This window comes from Pygocentrus nattereri, chromosome 11 (assembly GCF_015220715.1).
Source record: "Pygocentrus nattereri isolate fPygNat1 chromosome 11, fPygNat1.pri, whole genome shotgun sequence".
Lineage (NCBI taxonomy): Eukaryota > Metazoa > Chordata > Actinopteri > Characiformes > Serrasalmidae > Pygocentrus > Pygocentrus nattereri.
Window position 1 is genome coordinate 39,590,615 of NC_051221.1, and position 19,451 is coordinate 39,610,065.

Here is a 19,451-nt window from a genome sequence, read left to right on the forward strand (position 1 = left end):
AGCTTAAACTTACGGGTCAGTCTGGCCCCGGTGACTAATCCGTCCAAAACACAAACACTCAGTCCTGAATCAGCGCACGGGGACGCATCCTCTCCAGCGTTAATTAAAGCAGCGTGTGCGTTCTTGCTAATGCAGCCCAGATCTCACTTGTTGCCCTGTTTGTAAATTTACACTAGCGTCTGTAGTGGTCTGCTCTGAGCTCGTTCCTCCAGCTTCCTTGGCCTTGTTTCTTCATTTGGCAGAGTTTGCTGTGGAGCCTTGCCAATGAAAAGCAGGATGTTTGGGTGCTCCTTCGCTCCTCTGCTCATGGACTCACTCTGCACTGCAAAGTCTGGAAAGCTAGCGCTGTGTACTTTGGATATGAGAGTAACATGCTGTGTATTTTGTCCCTCGCAGCCGACCATAGCAGATATACTGAATGTGGGCTGGTGGGCCTCTGCAGCAGCCTGGTGAGTGGACGTTATGCATGGACAGAGAACGCTAATCAATTTAAAGCTGCATTATGTTAGTGTTTTTTAATTAAAATTATACTAAACAGCAATACCGAGTCAGGAGAACAAAAGGAGCACATCATACATCTTCATGTATTAACATCACTGCTTGATGGCTCTGAAATGCAGATCAACCTTATAGTGATGACATGTGGACAGTTGTAGATAATTTACTCACATCCTCAGAAGACATGACCTTCACCAAGTTTAGAATGAGTTTCTTTGCAAAATATTCTTCTGCATGTGGCATGCAATTACACATTTGTACCAGAGAGGTCTCCAAATCCCCAAAACTAACACAGTGCAGCTTTAACCTCTGTTCTCAAACCTTTCTCTAATCAGTTCATACACACTCACTTCTTTTGTCTTCATACTCCAGTGATTTCCAACCTAATCTGCCACTTCTGTAGCATATAGTCAATTCACATAGACAATAATTTTAGACATATATTTATGTAAATGGAAAAGAACAAAAACATGTTGACTCAAAACCCACCCATCTTTTCATGGGACAACACTATAGAAAGACTTACAGCCATTAGTGTCTAAATGGCTGGCAACACATGAGTCCACCTCACAGTGAACATATTGTGCTCAAAGTGTCAATATTTTGTGTGCCAAACATTATTATCTAGCACTGCCTGAACCCTCTTGGGCATGGAATTCTCCAGAGCTGCACAGGTTGCTACTGGAATCCTCTTCCATTCCTTCATGATGACATAACAGAACTGGTGGACGTTAAGATGCCTTGCACTCCTCCTCCTTCCGCTTGAGGATGCCCCACAGGTGCTCAATTGTGTTTAGGTCTGGAGACAGACTTCAGACAGCAAGGCAGTTGCGGTGCATTTCCCGAAGGGAGGGGATCATGCTCCCAATTCTGGCGGTGTGGCGAGGAGCTGCAGCGGCCGCTTCGGGAATAGCAAAACAGTGCTTTTTTACTATTTTTGTTTACTGTCTGTCATGTAACCTGACCAAAAACTAGATATCATGACTGTTTTAACCAGCACCATCATCTACCATCACCAGAGCCTGCTACAGCTGAGAAATCAGCCACAATCTCTGCTTCCAAGCGAACTGCGGGAAGAGCTGCGTGAGCCAGGCCTGCTATGATCCCCGGTGCTGCGTGAGCCTGCTGGCCGAAAGCGATGCGCGAGGAGGCAGAAGCGAGGCAAGCGAGCCGGCATGCGTGCTAGGCTAATGGCTAACCCCACACGACCAGCCATTCCATCGCTCCTTCTGTCCAACGTTTGTTCCTTGGAGAATAAACTGGTCTACCTCCAGATTCAGCAGGCTGCCCAGCATGAGTTCAGAGACTGCTGTGTTTTCGTTTTTGTGGAGACGTGGATGACGAGCTCCACTCCGAACTCAGCCGTTCAGTGACCTCCAAAACACAAACCCAAACAAACTGTTTATTGTTGCCGGTGATTTCAACCATTGCCAATCTGAAGTCAGTACTCCCCAAATTTCATCAGTATGTGGACTTTGCAACCCGTGGCGCTAACGTACTGGATCTTGTTTACACAAACATCCCTGGCGCGTACAAGGCTGAGCCTCGCCCCTACTACAGCTACTCTGACCACATCTCTGTGATGCTCATTCCAGCATACAGACCGCTTCAGACGTGCCAAACCAGGCCAGAAGCAAGTGAGAACCTGGCTGCCAGAAGCTCTCTCTGCTCTTCAGGACTGTTTTGAGTACACTGACTGGGAGATGTTCAGAGTAGCAGCTACTACCGGTGACTCCATCAACCTAGAGGAGTACTCAGAATCAGTGACTGGCTACATCAGCAAGTGCATTGATGATGTTACTGTCTCCAAACCCATCACAACTCACCCCAACCAGAAACCATGGATGACTGCAGAGGTGCGTTTGCTGCTGAGAACCTGCGACAAGGCTTTCAAGTCAAGGGACAAAACAAGCGTCAGGGTGGCAAGAGCCAAGCTCTCCCAGGCAATCAAAGAGGCTAAGCATGCCTACTCAAAGAAAATCCATGATCATTTTCAAAACACTGCTGACACATGGCACATGTGGCAGAGCATCCAGGCCATCGCCAACTACAAGTCACCTCCACCTGCTTGTGACAGTGATGCCTCCCTTCCAGACATACTTAACAACTTCTATGCTCGGTTTGAGGCACAGAGCGGCACGACGGTGAGAAAAACCACACCTCCTCCAAGTGAACAGGTACTGTGTCTGTCCACTGCTGGTGTGTGGAGAACTCTACACAGAGTCAACCCACGAAAAGCACAAGGATCCGAAAGCATACCAGGCGGAGTGCTCAGAGAATGCGCTGCACAGCTGGCTGATGTTCTCACGGACATATTCAACATCTCTCTGAGCACTGCAGTCGTTCCAACGTGCTTCAAGTCCACCATCATCATCCCTGTGCCGAAGAAGTCTTCAGTGTCCTGCTTCAATGACTACCGTCCCGTTGTACTCACTCCCATCATCAGGAAGTGCTTCGAGAGGCTTGTCATGAGGCACATTCAAGACCAACTTCCTCCTTCACTGGACCCACTGCAATTTGCAGATTTCCTATCTGAGAGACTTCAGCTAGTCTGCATAGGAAATAACATCTCCAGCACCACCACACTGAGCACCAGAGCCCCTCAGGGCTGTGTGCTCAGTCCACTGCTGTTCACTCTGCAGACTCACGACTGCACTGCAAAGTACAGCTCAAACCACATCATCAAGTTCGCTGATGACACAACTGTGGTGGGTCTGATCAGCAAGAACAACGAGTCAGCGTACAGAGAGGAGGTGCAGCAGCTAATGGACTGGTGCGGAGCCAACAATCTGTCACTGAATGTAGATAAAACTAAGGAGATGGTTGTTGACTTCCGAAGAGTGCGAGGTGACCACCCCCCACTGAACATCACTGGCTCTACTGTGGAAATCTTCAGGAGCACCAAGTTCCTTGGTGTCCACATCACAGAGAACCTCACCTGGTCCCTCAACACCAACTCCATAGCCAAGAGAGCCCAGCAGCGCCTCTACTTCCTGCGGTGACTGAAGAAGGCTCATCTCCCCCCTCCCATCCTCACCATGTTCTACACGGGGACTGTGGAGAGTATCCTGAGCAGCTGCATCATCACCTGGTTTGGGAATTGCACCGCCTCAGACCGCAAGACCCTACAGCGTATAGTGAGGACAGAAGATCATCGGGGTCCCTCTCCCCTCCTAACCCCCCCCCCACACACACACACACACACATACACACATACTCCACACACACAAATCTTTTGATGCTCTACTGGCACTATCTGGATCATTGCTGCTACACTGTGTTTACACTGTTTTACTGTTTTTTTCTACATCAGTAACTGCTGTGTTTATGTCTGTCATCTGACTGTGTGACTCACAGATCACAGTGTGTTAATATTTCTCTGTACCTTATTCCACTACCTCATGTCCAGAATGAGCTGCACTGTCCTGTTTGTTTACTGTGTCTAATGTCTGTTTAATGTATCGTATTTATTGTTTCTAGTTTAACTTTTTGTTTGCACACCATGTCTGCACGTTCACACTTTGTACTTTTTGTTCCTTGTTGCACCGTGATGTTCCTGGAGGAACATAATTTCAGTCCACTGTGTACTTGTACATAGATGGAATGACAATAAAAGCCTCTTGACTTGACTTGACTTGACTTGAGAACGTCACAGTACATTTTGGAATGCATGTTTCCCTCAGTGAAACGCAGCTCCCCAGTGCCGGCAGCACTCCTGCAGATCCAGACCAGCACCACCATCTTGACCATAGGCAAGAGACAGTTGTCTTGGTACTCCTCACCAGGACGCCACCAGACATGCTGGGCACCATCTGAGCCAAACGAGTTTATCTATCTATACAGGACATGGTTCCATACTCTTGGACTGCTTGTCTTCAGCAAACTGTTTGCGGGCTTTCTTGTGCGTCAGCTTCAGAAGAGGCTTCCCTCTGGGACGGCGGCCATGCAGACCGAGTTGATGCATTGTGCGGCGTATGGACTGAGCAGTGATGGGCTGACCTCCCACTTCTTCAACCTCTGCAGCAATACTAGCAGAACTCATGCGTCTATTTTTTAAAGCCAACTTCTGGATGTGACGCTGAACACATGGACTCAACTTCTTTGGTCAACCCTGGCGAGGCCTGTTCTGAGTGGAACCTGTCCTGGGAAACCGCTGTATGACCTTGGCCACCGTGCTATAGCTCAGTATCAGGGTGTTAGATGTCTTCTTATAGCCTAGGCGTCTTTGTGGAGAGCAGCAATTCTATTTCTCACATCCTCAGAGAGTTCTTTGCCATGAGGTGTCATGCTGAATATCCAGTGGCCAGTGTGAGCGAATTGTACCCAAAACACCAAATTGAACAGCCCTGCTCCCCATTCACACCTGGAATCTTGTAACTCTAATGACTCACATGACCCCAGGGAGGGACGATGACACAACTGGGCACAATTTGGACACGTTCACTGTGACTGGACTCACTTGTGTTGCCAGATATTTAGACATTAATGGCTGTGTGTTGGGTTCTTTTCAGAGGGCAGTAAATCTGCACTGCTATACAAGCTGCACACAGTTATGTCCAAGTTTCATTTCTATAGTGTCGTCCCATGAAAAGATAGAATAAAATGTTTGCAGAAATGAGAGGGGTGTACTCACTTTTCTGAGATACTGTAGGCTTTCAATTTAGGCTGTAAATGTAAAAACTTGATCAAAACTTGAGAAAAATTCTGCTGCTACGATAATGCTAATTTCTAGAGTCCCTGTAGGATTCTAGTAGTTTGTTATCACTAAGCTAACAGTGATTCACATGAACATTTGAAGCTTCTAAAACCTATTTGAAGCTTGTGACAGACATGTTAGCATACGTCTCACCATCTGCGTCCTTAAAGCGCTCTAAGCATCATGAAATAATTCTTCGGATTATTGGAGAGTGTGTTGTATATGCTTCTATACAGAACCTTTGTCTTTACTAAAGAACCCTTGAAGAACCATCTCTTTAAGAGTGTACCTTGTAATTCTTTTAGTAGAGAGGCCTAGGATAGATTGATTAGACTGCCGTTTGTACTGACATTCTGTGACGTATCTAGAACTTCCAGAATGCTTGGAGTAAAGCTTACATTTTTCCTCACGTCATTGGTCCCATTATATCTACCGTAATACCATGGCGAAAAATGCCTCACTGACTGATTTTGTGGTGGGTTTTTTCAAGAATTTAACCCTTTTGTTTCCATCTTAAACTTCCATCCTGAAACAAGAAAAATACAGACTTTAAATACAAGCGTGATTCTGTTGAATACAAATAACCTAAACCGTCTTTTGTTATTATTTAGTGTTTTTTAGTTTCCAGAGAACATTAGTCATTCTCTGAATAAGAGTACCCGTCTAGTAATGTATCACCACAAATTCTTCTCTCTGGAAAAGGAGTCCCATCCTGAAAGTGCAAATAAATCATACAGATTTTCCTAAAATAACTCATAAAATATGTTATAAAAAAATGACATGTTAATAAATAAATGTTTGTCGCATGAATGTTTATAGAATTCAGCCACTGCCGTTCTGTTTTAAGTGTATTTCGAGTCATCAGGTTTTTTTTGTCTGAGGTTACTGTAAGTACACTACAGATACCGCAGATATGGATGAGGTTTAATGTCCCTCTCTTATGTCTACCAATTAACTTCTTAAGTTTAACTGATCGCCTCATTGCCAAGGTCACTTTTGACCCTTTATTCCTGCTTGTAGACGAGTCATTATTTGAGTCAGACATATGAAAGTTGAGTAAGTGGGTCTGTGCTGTGTTATTGTTTAAAATGATTGTCTGCTGGTTTGTTTTGATTTCCAGGTCAATACTGCAGCAGCTGTTTGTTAGCATAACGTTCCCTAATTTCCTGGAAGCAGGTAAGAAACCAAACTCTGAAAGTCATTATGGACAAAGTCATTGCTGTTCGCTAGAAGTGCGTGTATTGCAGTGTTATGAAACTGACTGGATGAAAACCTAGCCCCACATTAATGACCACGTTGTTGTGAAATGCCAGATGTGATTGTTTGTGGTGATGTCAAATTTGACAGCAGCCATGTGTGGGATTGAGTGACTTTTTCTAAGCCCAGAAATCTTCGCAGAGAGTTTAGATGAATCACTAGGCAGGGACACTTGTGTCATTAAGACTCAATCCACACTTATGTTTGAAAACATAATTTTAGGCCTCTAAATGCTGAGCTTTTGGAAAAAGGTTTCCAGGAAACACACACACACACACATCTTCTAAGCCGCTTCCCCTTCTGGGTCGGGGTGGGGGTGCTGGAGCCTATCCCAGTGGTCATCAGGCGGAAGGCAGTATACACCCTGGACAGGTTGCCAGTCCATCACAGGTTTCTAGGAAATAGACGTCTATAACCTAATGTTATCATGTGGGTGAATAAAACATATCTTTTTGATAATTCTGACTTCATAGCGTCAACTTCTACATTGTCAAGTGATGCTTTCACGTGTTGATGCTTCCATACCACACACGTCTGATATCACTGAATGACTAGGGTGTTTCTGTGTTGTTTGGCTTTAAACATGTAGGCTCTTGCAGTGTCTTTATTTAGAGATGGAAATAAGACAACAGTTTACTCATCACTTGAGCATCATGAGTGATTTCTTTACTTCAAACATTGCTCTGTACTTTGACGCACAGCGGAGCCAGATGACGACGTCTTGGAGAAAGAAAGCTGCATCACTGAACAGACTCAGTACTTCTTTGCAAACAATGAGACAAGCTTCAAGGGAAACATGGAGTGCGCCAACTGCTCCAGGTAAGACAGTCATTTACAGCTCATCCACAAGTAAATATGGGCATATGGGGAAGACGACTGGCAGAGGGGGCATGGAGTAGGGGGACTGCAGAGTCCTCTTTCAGTACAATTTTAATCTCTCTCCCTCTCTCTCTGGCTCTCTGTCTCTCTCTCTCTATCTCTCCAGGCAGTTCATTGCTGAGAAGCTATGGAAGACCAATCTGGTGCTAATTATTGCAGATGCTAAGGAGAGCTGCAAGACATGTGATGTAAAGCCACTCATCCAGGCTGAGCAGCCCTGTATCCTACACGCATACACACACACACACACACACACACACACACACACACGAATTGCATTGGCCTCAACATTGGTAGGGACACAACCCCCTGCACCTTTGGGGCTGTATACATTACAAAGGGTCTAATGTTAAACCAATCGTAATAACAGCACATGTTTAATGTGCAGTATCATTTTAAGACCTAAGCAAAAGCCCTGAAGGTCCAGCTGCTTCTCCCTCAATCTGCCCAGCGGTATCTTCTGAATTTCCAGTGTGTAATAAAACAATGCACTGATGAATAAGATACATAAAAACTTTTAAAGTTTTAAGTTTTAAATATTATATGACTAGGATCTTAACGAAGCTAACTAATACGATTATTTCGACTAAATATGTTGACTTTCAAAGGTTAGATTTGCTGAACATCATAAGACTTACTTTATTGCTTGTCGCTATAATACCAAACTATAATTCATAATTAAGACCTCAGCTAAAACCCTGAAGGTGCGTACCCATGCAGGTAATAGAGGAAAGGGAGTAAGTCATCTGAAAGATTACAGAGCCCCCCTTCCTTTTAGTCAAGCAAATGCTTGCATGCCTAAATCAATCTAAATATGTCCCGTATAAATCAACGTAATGCCAAAACCAGAGCATGTGATAATATTGGGCCTCAAGTTATATCAATAAATTCGAGCTACTCAGTGACAGCTGAGGTGGTTAGAGACCTTTCATTTATTTAATTTTCAGTTAAAACAGCCATGTTGCTCATTTTTCAGGAGGCATTTCTGAGGATTCTTGTATTTATTTATTTTTTTACAAAATATGAGTATAACAAATGATCAAAGTATAACAAATGATCAAAAGATACAAAGAAAATTGGACTCCTAACAACCATGCCAGACCACCAAAACTGTCACCATCAGATAAAGAGCACTTAAAGCTTTGAGAGATCACGCTCCACTCTTACTTCAGATGCACTTACGCCGTACTTTTGCAGTTTTGACTGGAAATTAAACAAAGGGGAAGGAGGGGTGGGGGTTGCAGACTTTTTCACATTACTGTACCAAATGTCATTTTGATATTAAAAACACATTCTAAATGTAGGCATTTTGGATAAAGCTGAGGCTCACACTACATTTTGGTGCTGGTTTGAATGGAAATGAGTTTCTAGCTAGATTCTAAATTAGGATACAGCTATAAATGCTACAGTATACACTCACCGGCAACTTTATTAGGTACACCTTGCTAGTAAAAGGTTGGACCCCCTTTTGCCTTCAGAACTGTCTTAATTCTTCATGTCAGACTTTCAACAAGGTATTGGAAACGTTCCTCAGAGATTTTGGTTGGTTATTTGAGTTCCTGTCACCTTTCTATCATCTGGAACCAGTCTGCCCATTCTCCTCTGACCTCTCACATCAACAAGGCATTTTCGTCCGCACAACTGACCGCTCACTGGATATTTCCTCTTTTTCTGACCGTTCTCTGTAAACCCTAGAGATGGTTGTGCGTGAAAATCCCAGCAGATCAGCAGTTCCTGAAATACTCAGACCAGCCCGTCTGGCACCAACAACCACGCCACGTTCAAAGTCCCTTAAATCCCCTTTCTTCCCCGTTCTGATGCTCGGTCAGCACTTCAGCAGGTTGTCTTGACCACCTCTACATGCCTAAATGCACTGAGTTGCGGCCGCGCGATTGGCTGATTAGCTGTTTGTGTTAACAAGTAACTGAACCGGTGCACCTAATAAAGTGTCCGGTGAGTGTATGATTTCACACTGTGTACTTCTCTATACTTAAGCCTCTGTTCTTATTAAAGAAACAGTAGCTATGAAAAACACAGCTGAGGGCAGAGCATGGGCAGGCCAGTTCTTCAAATGCTGGAACCACGGTCAGTCTGCATGATTTTAAACATGGTCTGCTGCGTGAGAGAATTCACGTTTGGTCTACGAACTCTCAGGGACATTGACACAGGTGATGTCTACGAAGGCAGTTTGGAATTTCATTTATTTATCACATTTTATTCTCATACGTTGTGACTGACGGGAGTAATCAGGCAAAATGAGAGGCCTGTTCAGTGTTTATTTCGTGTTGCTGGTTGACATCTCTGACTGGGTAAATACGATGCTTTCAGAACATGTGTTTTTTCTGGGGGGTTTTTCCTGAACATGTGGTCTCAGCTTCAGGTCCAGACCCCTGCGTTATAGCCAACAACCCGCGGTACCGGAAAGGTCCAGTTGAGTGCTTTGACGACAATGAAAGTGTAAGTCAAACACCGTTCATGAAAAATCACTTGCTGTGTGTAAATCAGCCTGCGAGCAACCAAACTCAGAAGCACCGCATGTGCTTGATGTTCAGACTGCTTGTCTTTTATTCTCTATAACCAGTTAACAACATCTGTCACACAGGAACCTGTTTGGTTTTTGTGAATCAGTGGATGATGGAGATCTGATTAGCGTATATTGAAGCAGACACACGCCTGAGGCTTCGCTCTTCAGCAGGTCTCTGTGTGACAGATCTACGTGCTTGAATGCTTGGTCTCGACAGTTTTTCATGTTTTATTAACTTTGCTTCACACTCCTGCACACACGTTTGCACACTCGTTCTTTTTCCTCTTGCTTAACTGCTTCTTCCATGCACTTCTTCACACTTTACTCTGTGCTCTGTTGAATGTTTTTGCTGCATGACTCTCTCTCTCTCTCTCTGTCTCTCTCTGTCTCTCTCTCTCTCTCTCTCTGTCTCTCTCTCTCTGTCTCTCTCTCTCTCTCTGTCTCTCTCTGTCTCTCTCTCTCTCTCTCTCTCTCTCTCTCTCTCTCTCTCTCTCTTTCTCTCTCTCTCTCTCTGTCTCTCTCTGTCTCTCTCTCTCTCTCTCTCTCTCTCTCTCTCTGTCTCTCTCTCTGCTGTGCGCTGGGCTGTGTAATGTGTGTTAGGATGAGGCCGTGTGTAGGAGAAGCGCTGGCTCTCCACTGCTCTCCTCTCTGCTCATGTTACTGCTGCCAGTGTTCATGTGCTGTCTCGGGTCAGTCCATCTCTCTCTGTATCAATCTCTCTCTCTCTATCCCCCCCCCCCCCCTCTCTCTCTCTCTCTATCCTGCTTTGTCTGTCTTTCTATCTCTATTTCTCCCTCTGCCTCTCTCCTTCTTACTTTCTGTCTTCCTATATCTCCTGCTTTCTCTCTTCCTCTCTGTCTCACCCTCTTCTTCTTTCTGTCTCTTTTTTATTTTCTCTCTCTGTCCTTCCCCCTCTCTCTTTTTATCTTCATCTCTCTCTCACTGTGCCTCTCTGTCACCCTCTTTCTGTCTTCCTCCTTTATTCCTTTCTCTGTCCCTCTTTCTCTCTTTCTCTCATTCTCTCTCTCTCCTTTCTTTATTTTCTTCTCAGTCTTACTCCTTCTTTCCCTCACTTTCTTTCAATTTCTCTTCTTCTCTTCTCCCTCCTTCCTTTCTTTCCTTCTCACGTTTCTTAGTCATAGATATTTACCTTCTTTTTCACCTCTGGTAAGCCGGCAGTGTGCTTCAAACGAAGAGGTTCAAAGCAAAACAATATCTTTTGGGCCAAATCAATGCAGTGGTTTAAGCTCATATGGAGCGTGGCTTACTGAACAGAGCTCCTAATCACCACCTCAATTGTTCTGAGATGGATCCGGTGCACCAAGCCGGGTTCTAGCCTTTAGTCTTTTTAGGTGTATTTGCAGTGTGTTTGGTGGTAGTTCAGTTTAGTTCATTTGTCGTTTGAATTACACTGTCAGCTTTTGTCTCATTTGCTTACGTTTGCACAAACCCGACTAATAAACTTAACTTAGCGCTTCTTAGTTCCAATTCTTTGATCTGCTCTATAACCCCAGCTCTTTAGTATTGACAGATTAATCAACCTTAATGTTATGGCCTACATTTAAAAGATTTGATGTGACAGATATTCAGCTATGCTATTTAAAAATGTGTCGCAGTCTATAACCAGTATTAGGCCTCAGTATAGATGCTGTCATGGGAGACCCTCGATGTGTCTTACTTACTCTCTCTCACTCTGGATAAAGGAACAGGATGTGGACTGTGGTGGGGCGTCCGGTCTGAGTCCACCCGTTTGGCTCATGGCCATCTTTCAGCTGCTGTTGCTCTGGCGCCTGAGTGGACTAGGATGCTGCCCATCGTGACCTCAGCCTAGAGACGCCCCCCCCCCCTTTGATGACGCCAAAATCCTCGACCGAATTCTGCCACACAAGTGTTTTTTATTCGAATCCTGGGCACCAACGTGCCTGGTTACGACGAGGAAGCCTTCGACCCAGGAAGCAAAGACTGATGAAATGTTTGCTCATTGCCTAGAAGTCACGGTGGGTCAGCAGATGATAAATGAGCTAAGACCTTCGTCCTTTGACCTCCGAGGCCAGTCTTGGCCCACGTGGGCAACAGGGTGGACAGCCTTACCTTTACCCCAGCAAAACAGAGATCCTCTACCCGTGTCCACCTACACCAGTCATGACTGATATCATCACTGCCAAATACAGTGCTCTCTCCTCTGCCTGTCTGTTGTGTCAGTTTTATAACACCTGTTCCTTTTCTTTGGTTTTCTTGAGCATCTCATAGAGGTTAGGTTCTCAGTATTATTAAGTGTTAGTGTTTTGCCTTCATGGGCTCAGGTTTTTTAGTTTTAAAGTCCATAGAATTATAAATTTTGACCATCTGGTTGGACTGTAGAGTAAACTGGGTCCATGTCCATTTCGGAAAAGGTTGCTGAAAAAAGCGATCGAAACACTGAGGTCCCAGAATAGGCCTTTGAGGAAGTGTCATCATTTTGCAGTTTGCCATTAGCATCTGGACAAGTCCCGGGTCAGAACTGTTTCTTTCTGTTTAGAAAAATAAATGACGTTTCTTGGAAAATCCCTCTGATGCTCTGTGGTTAGCCGAAGAGTCCAAAGCCTATATATTTAATCCTTCATAGATTTGCCCCCAAATGTCACTGCGTGATTTGAATTATGAGGTTGTCAAAGCGTCTTTATAATCCAGTGAATATGATTCAATTTAGTTTGATGTGAAATGGTACACTGTAGAGAAACTTGCCAGTTTTGGATGTCTGAACAATGGTGGTGATAGGAAATGGGTAAAGATGATAAAAGCATAAATATAACAGTTCAGTTTATTATACAAAACCACTGAATCTATAAACTCTTAGAAAAAAGGTATGAAACTAACTGGGGCAGTACCCCTATTGTCACTGTGGTGGAACCCTCAAGGGTACATCTCGGTATCTTTTGTCAGGGAACATAATTGTACCATAATCCATTGAAATTGGAGTTGTATTGATTCCTCATACTCCCTCTCGTCTCATTTTAAATGAGCAGGTTTGGAAAAGGTGGAAATACATACTTTTCAACCGGAAAAACGCTTCACAATTGGACTTTAAAACCACTGCTGTACCTTTGAGGGCACATTTACATTGTTTGTACCTTGATGAATGAAAAACGTACCTGCACATCACCTTTATTTCTAACAGCGTACCTGACTCCTAAGTTTTTATGTTGACTATAGTAAAATGGTAGCAAAACCGAATAGAAAAAAAGTCTAAAATGTTAAACTCATCAGATGTCTGGTTCCTATCACCACCACTGTGAACCATTCTGACTGTATGTTTCTCTAGAATGGAGGATTTCACATCAAACCACTCTGAGTGACTTTGTTTACATATTAATTATATAATTAAGCAATTGGCAGAATTCCCCGTTAAGAAGTCTGTGTATATGTGCAAACATTCCTATGTGTTTAATAGACATCAATACCAAAAATGCCAAAAAACCCAAACCAGCAAACGTCATCAAGCGTAGTAGTTCTGTGTCTTTGTCAGTAACAGGCTACAGTTTGAGTAACTGGTGTTGTTATATAATAGTGCTGATTTTAGCCTGACTTTCATGTAACTTGGTGATGTCAGTTCAATGCACAAGAGTGTGTTAACTTGCTTCTAGTATATATGACCTCACAATTCAGAGGACTCGGCCATATGTGGGGGGAATATGTACAACTTTTCTGTTCATCACAGCAGCTGTTTTCAAAAAGGCTGTTCATTTATCCCCATAGAGAAAAATGGCAAGACCCAGAGTCCTTATTTGGACGTCACTGACTGCAAAATGGCACATGACCTCAGGGGTCTATTCCCTAGTGATGTCCACCTCAGTGCCTGTGGATTCTCCTGTTTTTAACCAGTAGCTCATTGCTATATCCTCCATCACTCTAGTCATGGCTGTTCTGTAGGCCCTCTACTCCACGGCCCTGGAACGGTTTACATCCACCCACTGTGCATTAATAAGTGCACCTGCCAAAAAATAGCTCCTCGTCCGCCCCCTCTACGCGTGGGCTTGCCATGTAGTTTGTCCACTTTTTTATCTTGGCGGCTTATTGGCTCCGAATGAAAGGCTTGAGGTGTTTAACTCTGTGCGATGGGAATAGCTACACTTATTTTTAATTAATGAGGAAGGGTGTTGTTGCATGTGAGTGAGTTTAGCTGTTTATTTAAGCAAAAAAGTGGAAGAGAAAAAGTTTTTGTGCTTGCTACTGTATCTTTACGTGTGATGCTCATTTTTGATCAGAAGAGGTTTTTGTGGATCATCATCCATACGATCATCCTTTCCAAACTTGCTGAACCCATCAAAAGCAATGTTTATTGATTCGACAGGAAGCTATATGATACGAGAACTGCTCTTCCAGGGTGTATTTTCATTTATCCCTGTCCTTTGGGTTGAAGATGTCTCCTGATCTAAACCGTTTTGTCTGCTGTGTGCCTTGATGTGTTCACACCTTTTGAAATGGTGGAAAGGTATTTCTGAGAGGCTCTGGTTTCATTGTTTACTAATACAGTTGCGTAATGTTATGCAATGGAGCCCAGCCCTGGAAACCCACTGCGCTGTTTAGTGTTTTGCACCATCCCTAACCCAACACACCTGCCTCTAATATTCACATGCTTAGAAGACCTCGATTAAGTGGGCTGAGGTAGAGTCCCTTACATTATGATTTTTTTTTTTTAAGAAAAATGCATGATTGGTCATAACAGATAACAGCCACTTCAGATTCTTTAAAGCATACACACTTATACGCAGATGATGTACGTAAAACAGAGGACATTGCATAGAATCACCAGTAGCATACATGAAAATATTATAACTTCATGGTAACTAACATCACGAGCCAAGTTGTTTTCTATGTAATTACTGTGCAATGTGACCAGCTTCTAGTCATTTCAGTGGAGGCAGGTTACAATATGTAGTCTGACCACTGGGATTCTGATTTAGTACTAAATCTAAATATTCTGGCTGGAAAACTGCCAACCTTTAAGAGATCTTGCACTGAAAATAGTAATGCATAGTAATTACCAGGTTTAAAAGCATGCATCATTTCCACATGAATACGATATAGTACATCACCACAAGTAAGCAAACTGAAGAATGTATTTTATCTATGTGGAAATGATGCACATTTGAACTCACTATATCCATGGCATTACTTTTTCCAATGAAACTAGATCTGTGTGCCTCGAAGAACATAGGACCAAACTCTGGAATCCATGAGGTAATCCCAAAAAACAGGAGTAAAAACCATAAACAAAGGCAGTTTAGCAAGATTACTGTTTATTGTGTGCATGTTTCTTACAAATGACAATCTGTAGCAAGCCACTGGATAATTCACAGTTCAGTTGTTGCCTTTTCTTTGGGTTTGTGTTTTTCAGCAGGGAAGGGAAGCACTAGATGCCCTGCTGTTGTATTTTATACTTTATGTAATAGTACTTGGATTGGAATACATGCAGTCTGAGCTGAGACGCCTGTGTCATGTGGACATTCAGGGTGTTCTTGGCAAAATGTTATATTTGCGTCATTGTCAGACCTGATTTTGGCCTCTTAATTGGCCGTGATGGAAGTTTGAGTTGGCAACGTTGATTGCCTTGATTAATTTGGTTAGAAAGTCACTGATGATGTTCATAGGAATTCAGCAGAAACAGGCTTTGAAATCCTTCTGGTAGCGTCAGGAGCTTTTGAGGCACCGTTTCCTGTGGTCAGTGGAAGATGTGTTGTTAATGTGGCGTGCACTAGATTGAGCAATGTGGCATTGCCATCGATGACTGCACTGTAATTAGGCATGCCTTTTTGAGTCATGCTGCGTAAATCCAAGTTTTCCATTCTCCTGTGTTATCTTTTGAGAGTTATGGCGAGATAAGTTTGGTTACATGAGTGCTGAGAACTATTCAGTACTTTGTTAGTAGAATTACAGGATTCCAAAAAAGGGAAATGTGGGAAACTGTAGTAAAAGAACAGAATGTCAGTTTTTCAGATATTCAGTTTTTTTTCTAAATGCAGGGAAGTCTGTAGTAAATCAGCCGGGCAAGACAGTGAGATTAGGTTGAAAAGCGCTGGGAGTATTCCATTAAGCAACCACCTGTTTGTTTTTAAGGAACAGACGATGCTTCTCTAAAAACTGTTCTGGCACCTTTAATAATATTTGTATGCTTATTGTTTTCATTCTTTATTATCCAGACTATGATTATGTGGGATCATTGCATCAGACAATTGTTACAATACAACTCAAACCAGCCCTTGTACCATATCGGTGACTGACTAACAGTTAAATTAAGAGATTCAAAAATCAAGATTCCATATAAATTTGTTTTGTCAATGTTATGTGTCAAGATCCTAATATAATAAAGCATCGACTCTTCAGGTCCTATATCTACTGGAGATCAATAATAGTAAGTGCCATATAACTCTCTGTCTCTTTCTCTTGCTCTCTCTTTCTCTATAAAACAAGGAAACCTTTATAAACATGTGATGACAGTGAAACCTTTAAATGCAAAGTTCTTCAAACTTCAGACCTTTTTGATATGCTGTTGCTGGTCTGCATGTAATTGTGATGGCAGGGAGAATACTGTGTGTGTATGTGTGCTCGTGCACGCTTTTACCATGGTGTGCAAATGCGATTTTGAGATGTTTACTGCTCTTGGTGTTCGACAACGTTAAATCACTTGGGTCTCAATTTCACAGCTTTTCTCTTGGGGAGACAGCATTTGGTTAGGACTGTTCCATAGACAAATTCATCAGTGTGGAGGCCAAGATTTTTCTGATCAATCCACAAAGCTTGTAGACTCAAGCAGCCAGTACCCTAGAAGCAAATATAGTAATGCAGAAATGCTCGTGTTCCACACAGCTCGTAAGATAGGAACAGTCTACCAGGCTTGTAGGTTCAAACATCTAGTAAGTTAAGAAGACTCCACTAAGCTTTCAGGTTCAAACAGCTATTAACTTAGGAACAGTCCATCAAGCTTTCAGCTAGTAATGTAGGAACAGTCTGCTAAGCTTGTGGGTTCAAACAGTCTATCAATCTAGTAACCTAGGAAGAGTCGACCTAGCTTGTCTGGTCAAACATCTAGTAATGCAGAAAATGTTCACCAAGCTTGTAGCATCAAACATCTACTAACCAAGGTACAGTCCACCTAGCTTGTCTTGTCAAATATCTAGTAATGTAGAACCATCCACTAAGTATCTGCTGATGGAGGAACAGTCCTTCAAACTCGTAGGTTTAAACATCTAGTAATGGAGGATCAAGCATCCAATCTTGAAGGTTCAAACATCTCGTCAAGGAGGAACAGTCCATCAAGTTGGTAGGTTCAAATGTCTAGTAACAGAAAAACAGTTCACCATACAGTTTCAAAAACAAAGTAAACTAGGAACAGTCCACCAACCTCATAGACTGAAACAATTGTGAATACTAGGCACAGTCCACAAACGTGTGGTCAAACATCTAGTATTTCTTGGAAAAGTCCACCAACCTTGTTGGTTTAATCATCTAGGAATGCAGGAACAGTCCACCAAGCTTGTAGGTTAAAACATATAGGAATGTAGGAACAGTCAATCAGTCTAGTAACCGAGGAACAGTCCACCAAGCTTGTGGAGTCAAACATCTAGACACCTTGAATAGTTCACAAAGCTTCTATGTTCAAATGTCAGCTGCTGTATCTGATGAGATCTGTAGACAGTAAGGAATTGGGTACAGGGTATCATGTCTCGACTAAAAAAGCTTTATGAGACATTTAGATGGCCCTGAAATGCTGCTTAAAATTAAGGATAAAAGAAATTCACCACTGCTTTCCAAATGAAAGCAGAGGATTTTCACCCTGTTGATGCAATTGTTTGCAAAAGTGCCGCAATCACATGCTGTCACCTCAGGAACAGAACAATTGCAAAGTGTTACTGGAAGTGTTTTGATGCTGACGGTATTGGTGCTCTTTTTCTGGGGTTTGCTTTTCCTGGACTTCTCTCTAAAGATTCTCTTAATCTGTTTTAGTGGATTATTCCACTCTGCTTCCATCCTTCAGAAGGCTGTTGACTGGCATCTTTGCCAATAGTTGCTGAATGCTGATTGCCCTTAAAAACAGAACATTATCCAGTCTGTCCATCAACCTCTCTTGACCAGCCTCCACAGGCTAGGTGATCGCTGGGCTTCTCGTCCGTCTCTGTGCTTTAATACATTAATCTTTTATTTATTCATTTTTGGTTTGCCTGAATCGAATGGTGTGTACATTTGTATGATAATGTTATACAAAAAAAGAACTATTTATAATCCCAGGATTGTGTCAATTCATGTGCAAATACTAGTATATTCAGAATAAAAAAGGTTTATCATTATTAGCCGAGGAGCTGTGTGGGTTACTGTGAAGCTGCAGTGCTGTTATGTAGATCTCTGCTTCTCTTGTCCAGCTCACATTGCTTCAGCTTGCATTTGTCCTGCTGCCAAAACACCCCCCCCCCTCCAAATGTGCGTGTGAGAAGGAAGCCAGGGTCTGCAATTCCTCCCCTGCGGCACCATTCAGTCATTGGAGGAGAAGACTGTGGCCAACCACAACACAGCCACCATAATACTGTAACCTATCTATATAATCATATAACCTGCACTGATTATCACACTGAATCATTAGTTATATTGAATTGAGCTATTTTGGACTGTGAGAAATGAACACCCACTGCTTGGTATCTTCCCTGTGCCACTCACAGGCCTCTGTAGGGGTAATATTTATATAGGCCAAGGCTGTGTTAGGAGTCTTGCCCAAGGACTCTTATTGGTATAGTGTAGGGTGCTGCCCTGGTGGGGATTGAACCCCAGTCTACAGCATAGAAGGCAGAGGTGTTACCCACTACACTAACCAACCACAATATTAAATGGATAGTTATGTGAAACATCTGATTTGTACCCTAAATGCAGCCAATCAGCCAAGACGTCTTTGGTGTCTGAAGTTTGCTTTTTGAGTCCTGCACTGGAGTTACATGGGTAATATAGCTAACAAGTAATGGGGCATATATCTCATCAATTAGCATCACACAAACCACATCTACTCGTTAAAGGACCCGTATCCTTTATTCTTTCTGTATGTTACATTATATATATGCATATTGCTGTCCGAAGAAAGCAAAGTGGATTTTTTTCCTTTTCCATTTTGGAGATACGAGATTTTCTTCTGACAACATTATACGTATATAATATGGGTTCATGTACCAAAAACAGCCAATACTCATTTTCCCAGCCTCCCTTTATCCCATCGACGTAAAAAGGCTGTTATGGTAACGTCATGAAGACTATCATATATGCTATTGTGCCTCATTCAGAAAACGGTCCAAGCTGAAACACACTTTAAAACTTCAGGGTTGAATGGGTGGGGCTAAACTGCTATAGACTAAACAGGGGGGTCTATGCAAATACATTGTTTTTGTGCCTGCAAATGCATTTGTGGGCTGAATGAATGGAAGAATGAATAGTACATTTTGAAACTTTAACAATGCTTACATATTACATCGAACATCAAACGTTTACTTCCAGAAAGTTAAAGTGATCTCAAAGAGAGTTGCTTATATGCTTTCTGACACTCTAGGACATACTGTTAAGTATAAAAATGGACAAAAGTAT

At 42.7% G+C, this 19,451-nt stretch overlaps 1 protein-coding gene across 2 annotated transcripts in view; it reads left to right on the plus strand.

Annotated features, from left to right (window-relative positions):
- The window catches only part of cacna2d1a (calcium channel, voltage-dependent, alpha 2/delta subunit 1a), a 172,985-nt gene extending 156,769 nt beyond the window's left edge, over positions 1-16,216 (plus strand). For both annotated transcript variants that reach the window (XM_017706447.2, XM_017706448.2), the window contains 6 exons: positions 397-449; positions 6,315-6,370; positions 7,153-7,270; positions 7,437-7,549; positions 9,705-9,787; positions 11,558-16,216. In XM_017706447.2, the coding sequence (XP_017561936.1) occupies positions 397-449; positions 6,315-6,370; positions 7,153-7,270; positions 7,437-7,549; positions 9,705-9,787; positions 11,558-11,674 (540 nt within the window). In that variant the 3' untranslated portion in view covers positions 11,675-16,216. The remainder of the gene's footprint in view (positions 1-396; positions 450-6,314; positions 6,371-7,152; positions 7,271-7,436; positions 7,550-9,704; positions 9,788-11,557) is intronic.
- The last annotated feature ends 3,235 nt before the right edge of the window (positions 16,217-19,451 follow it).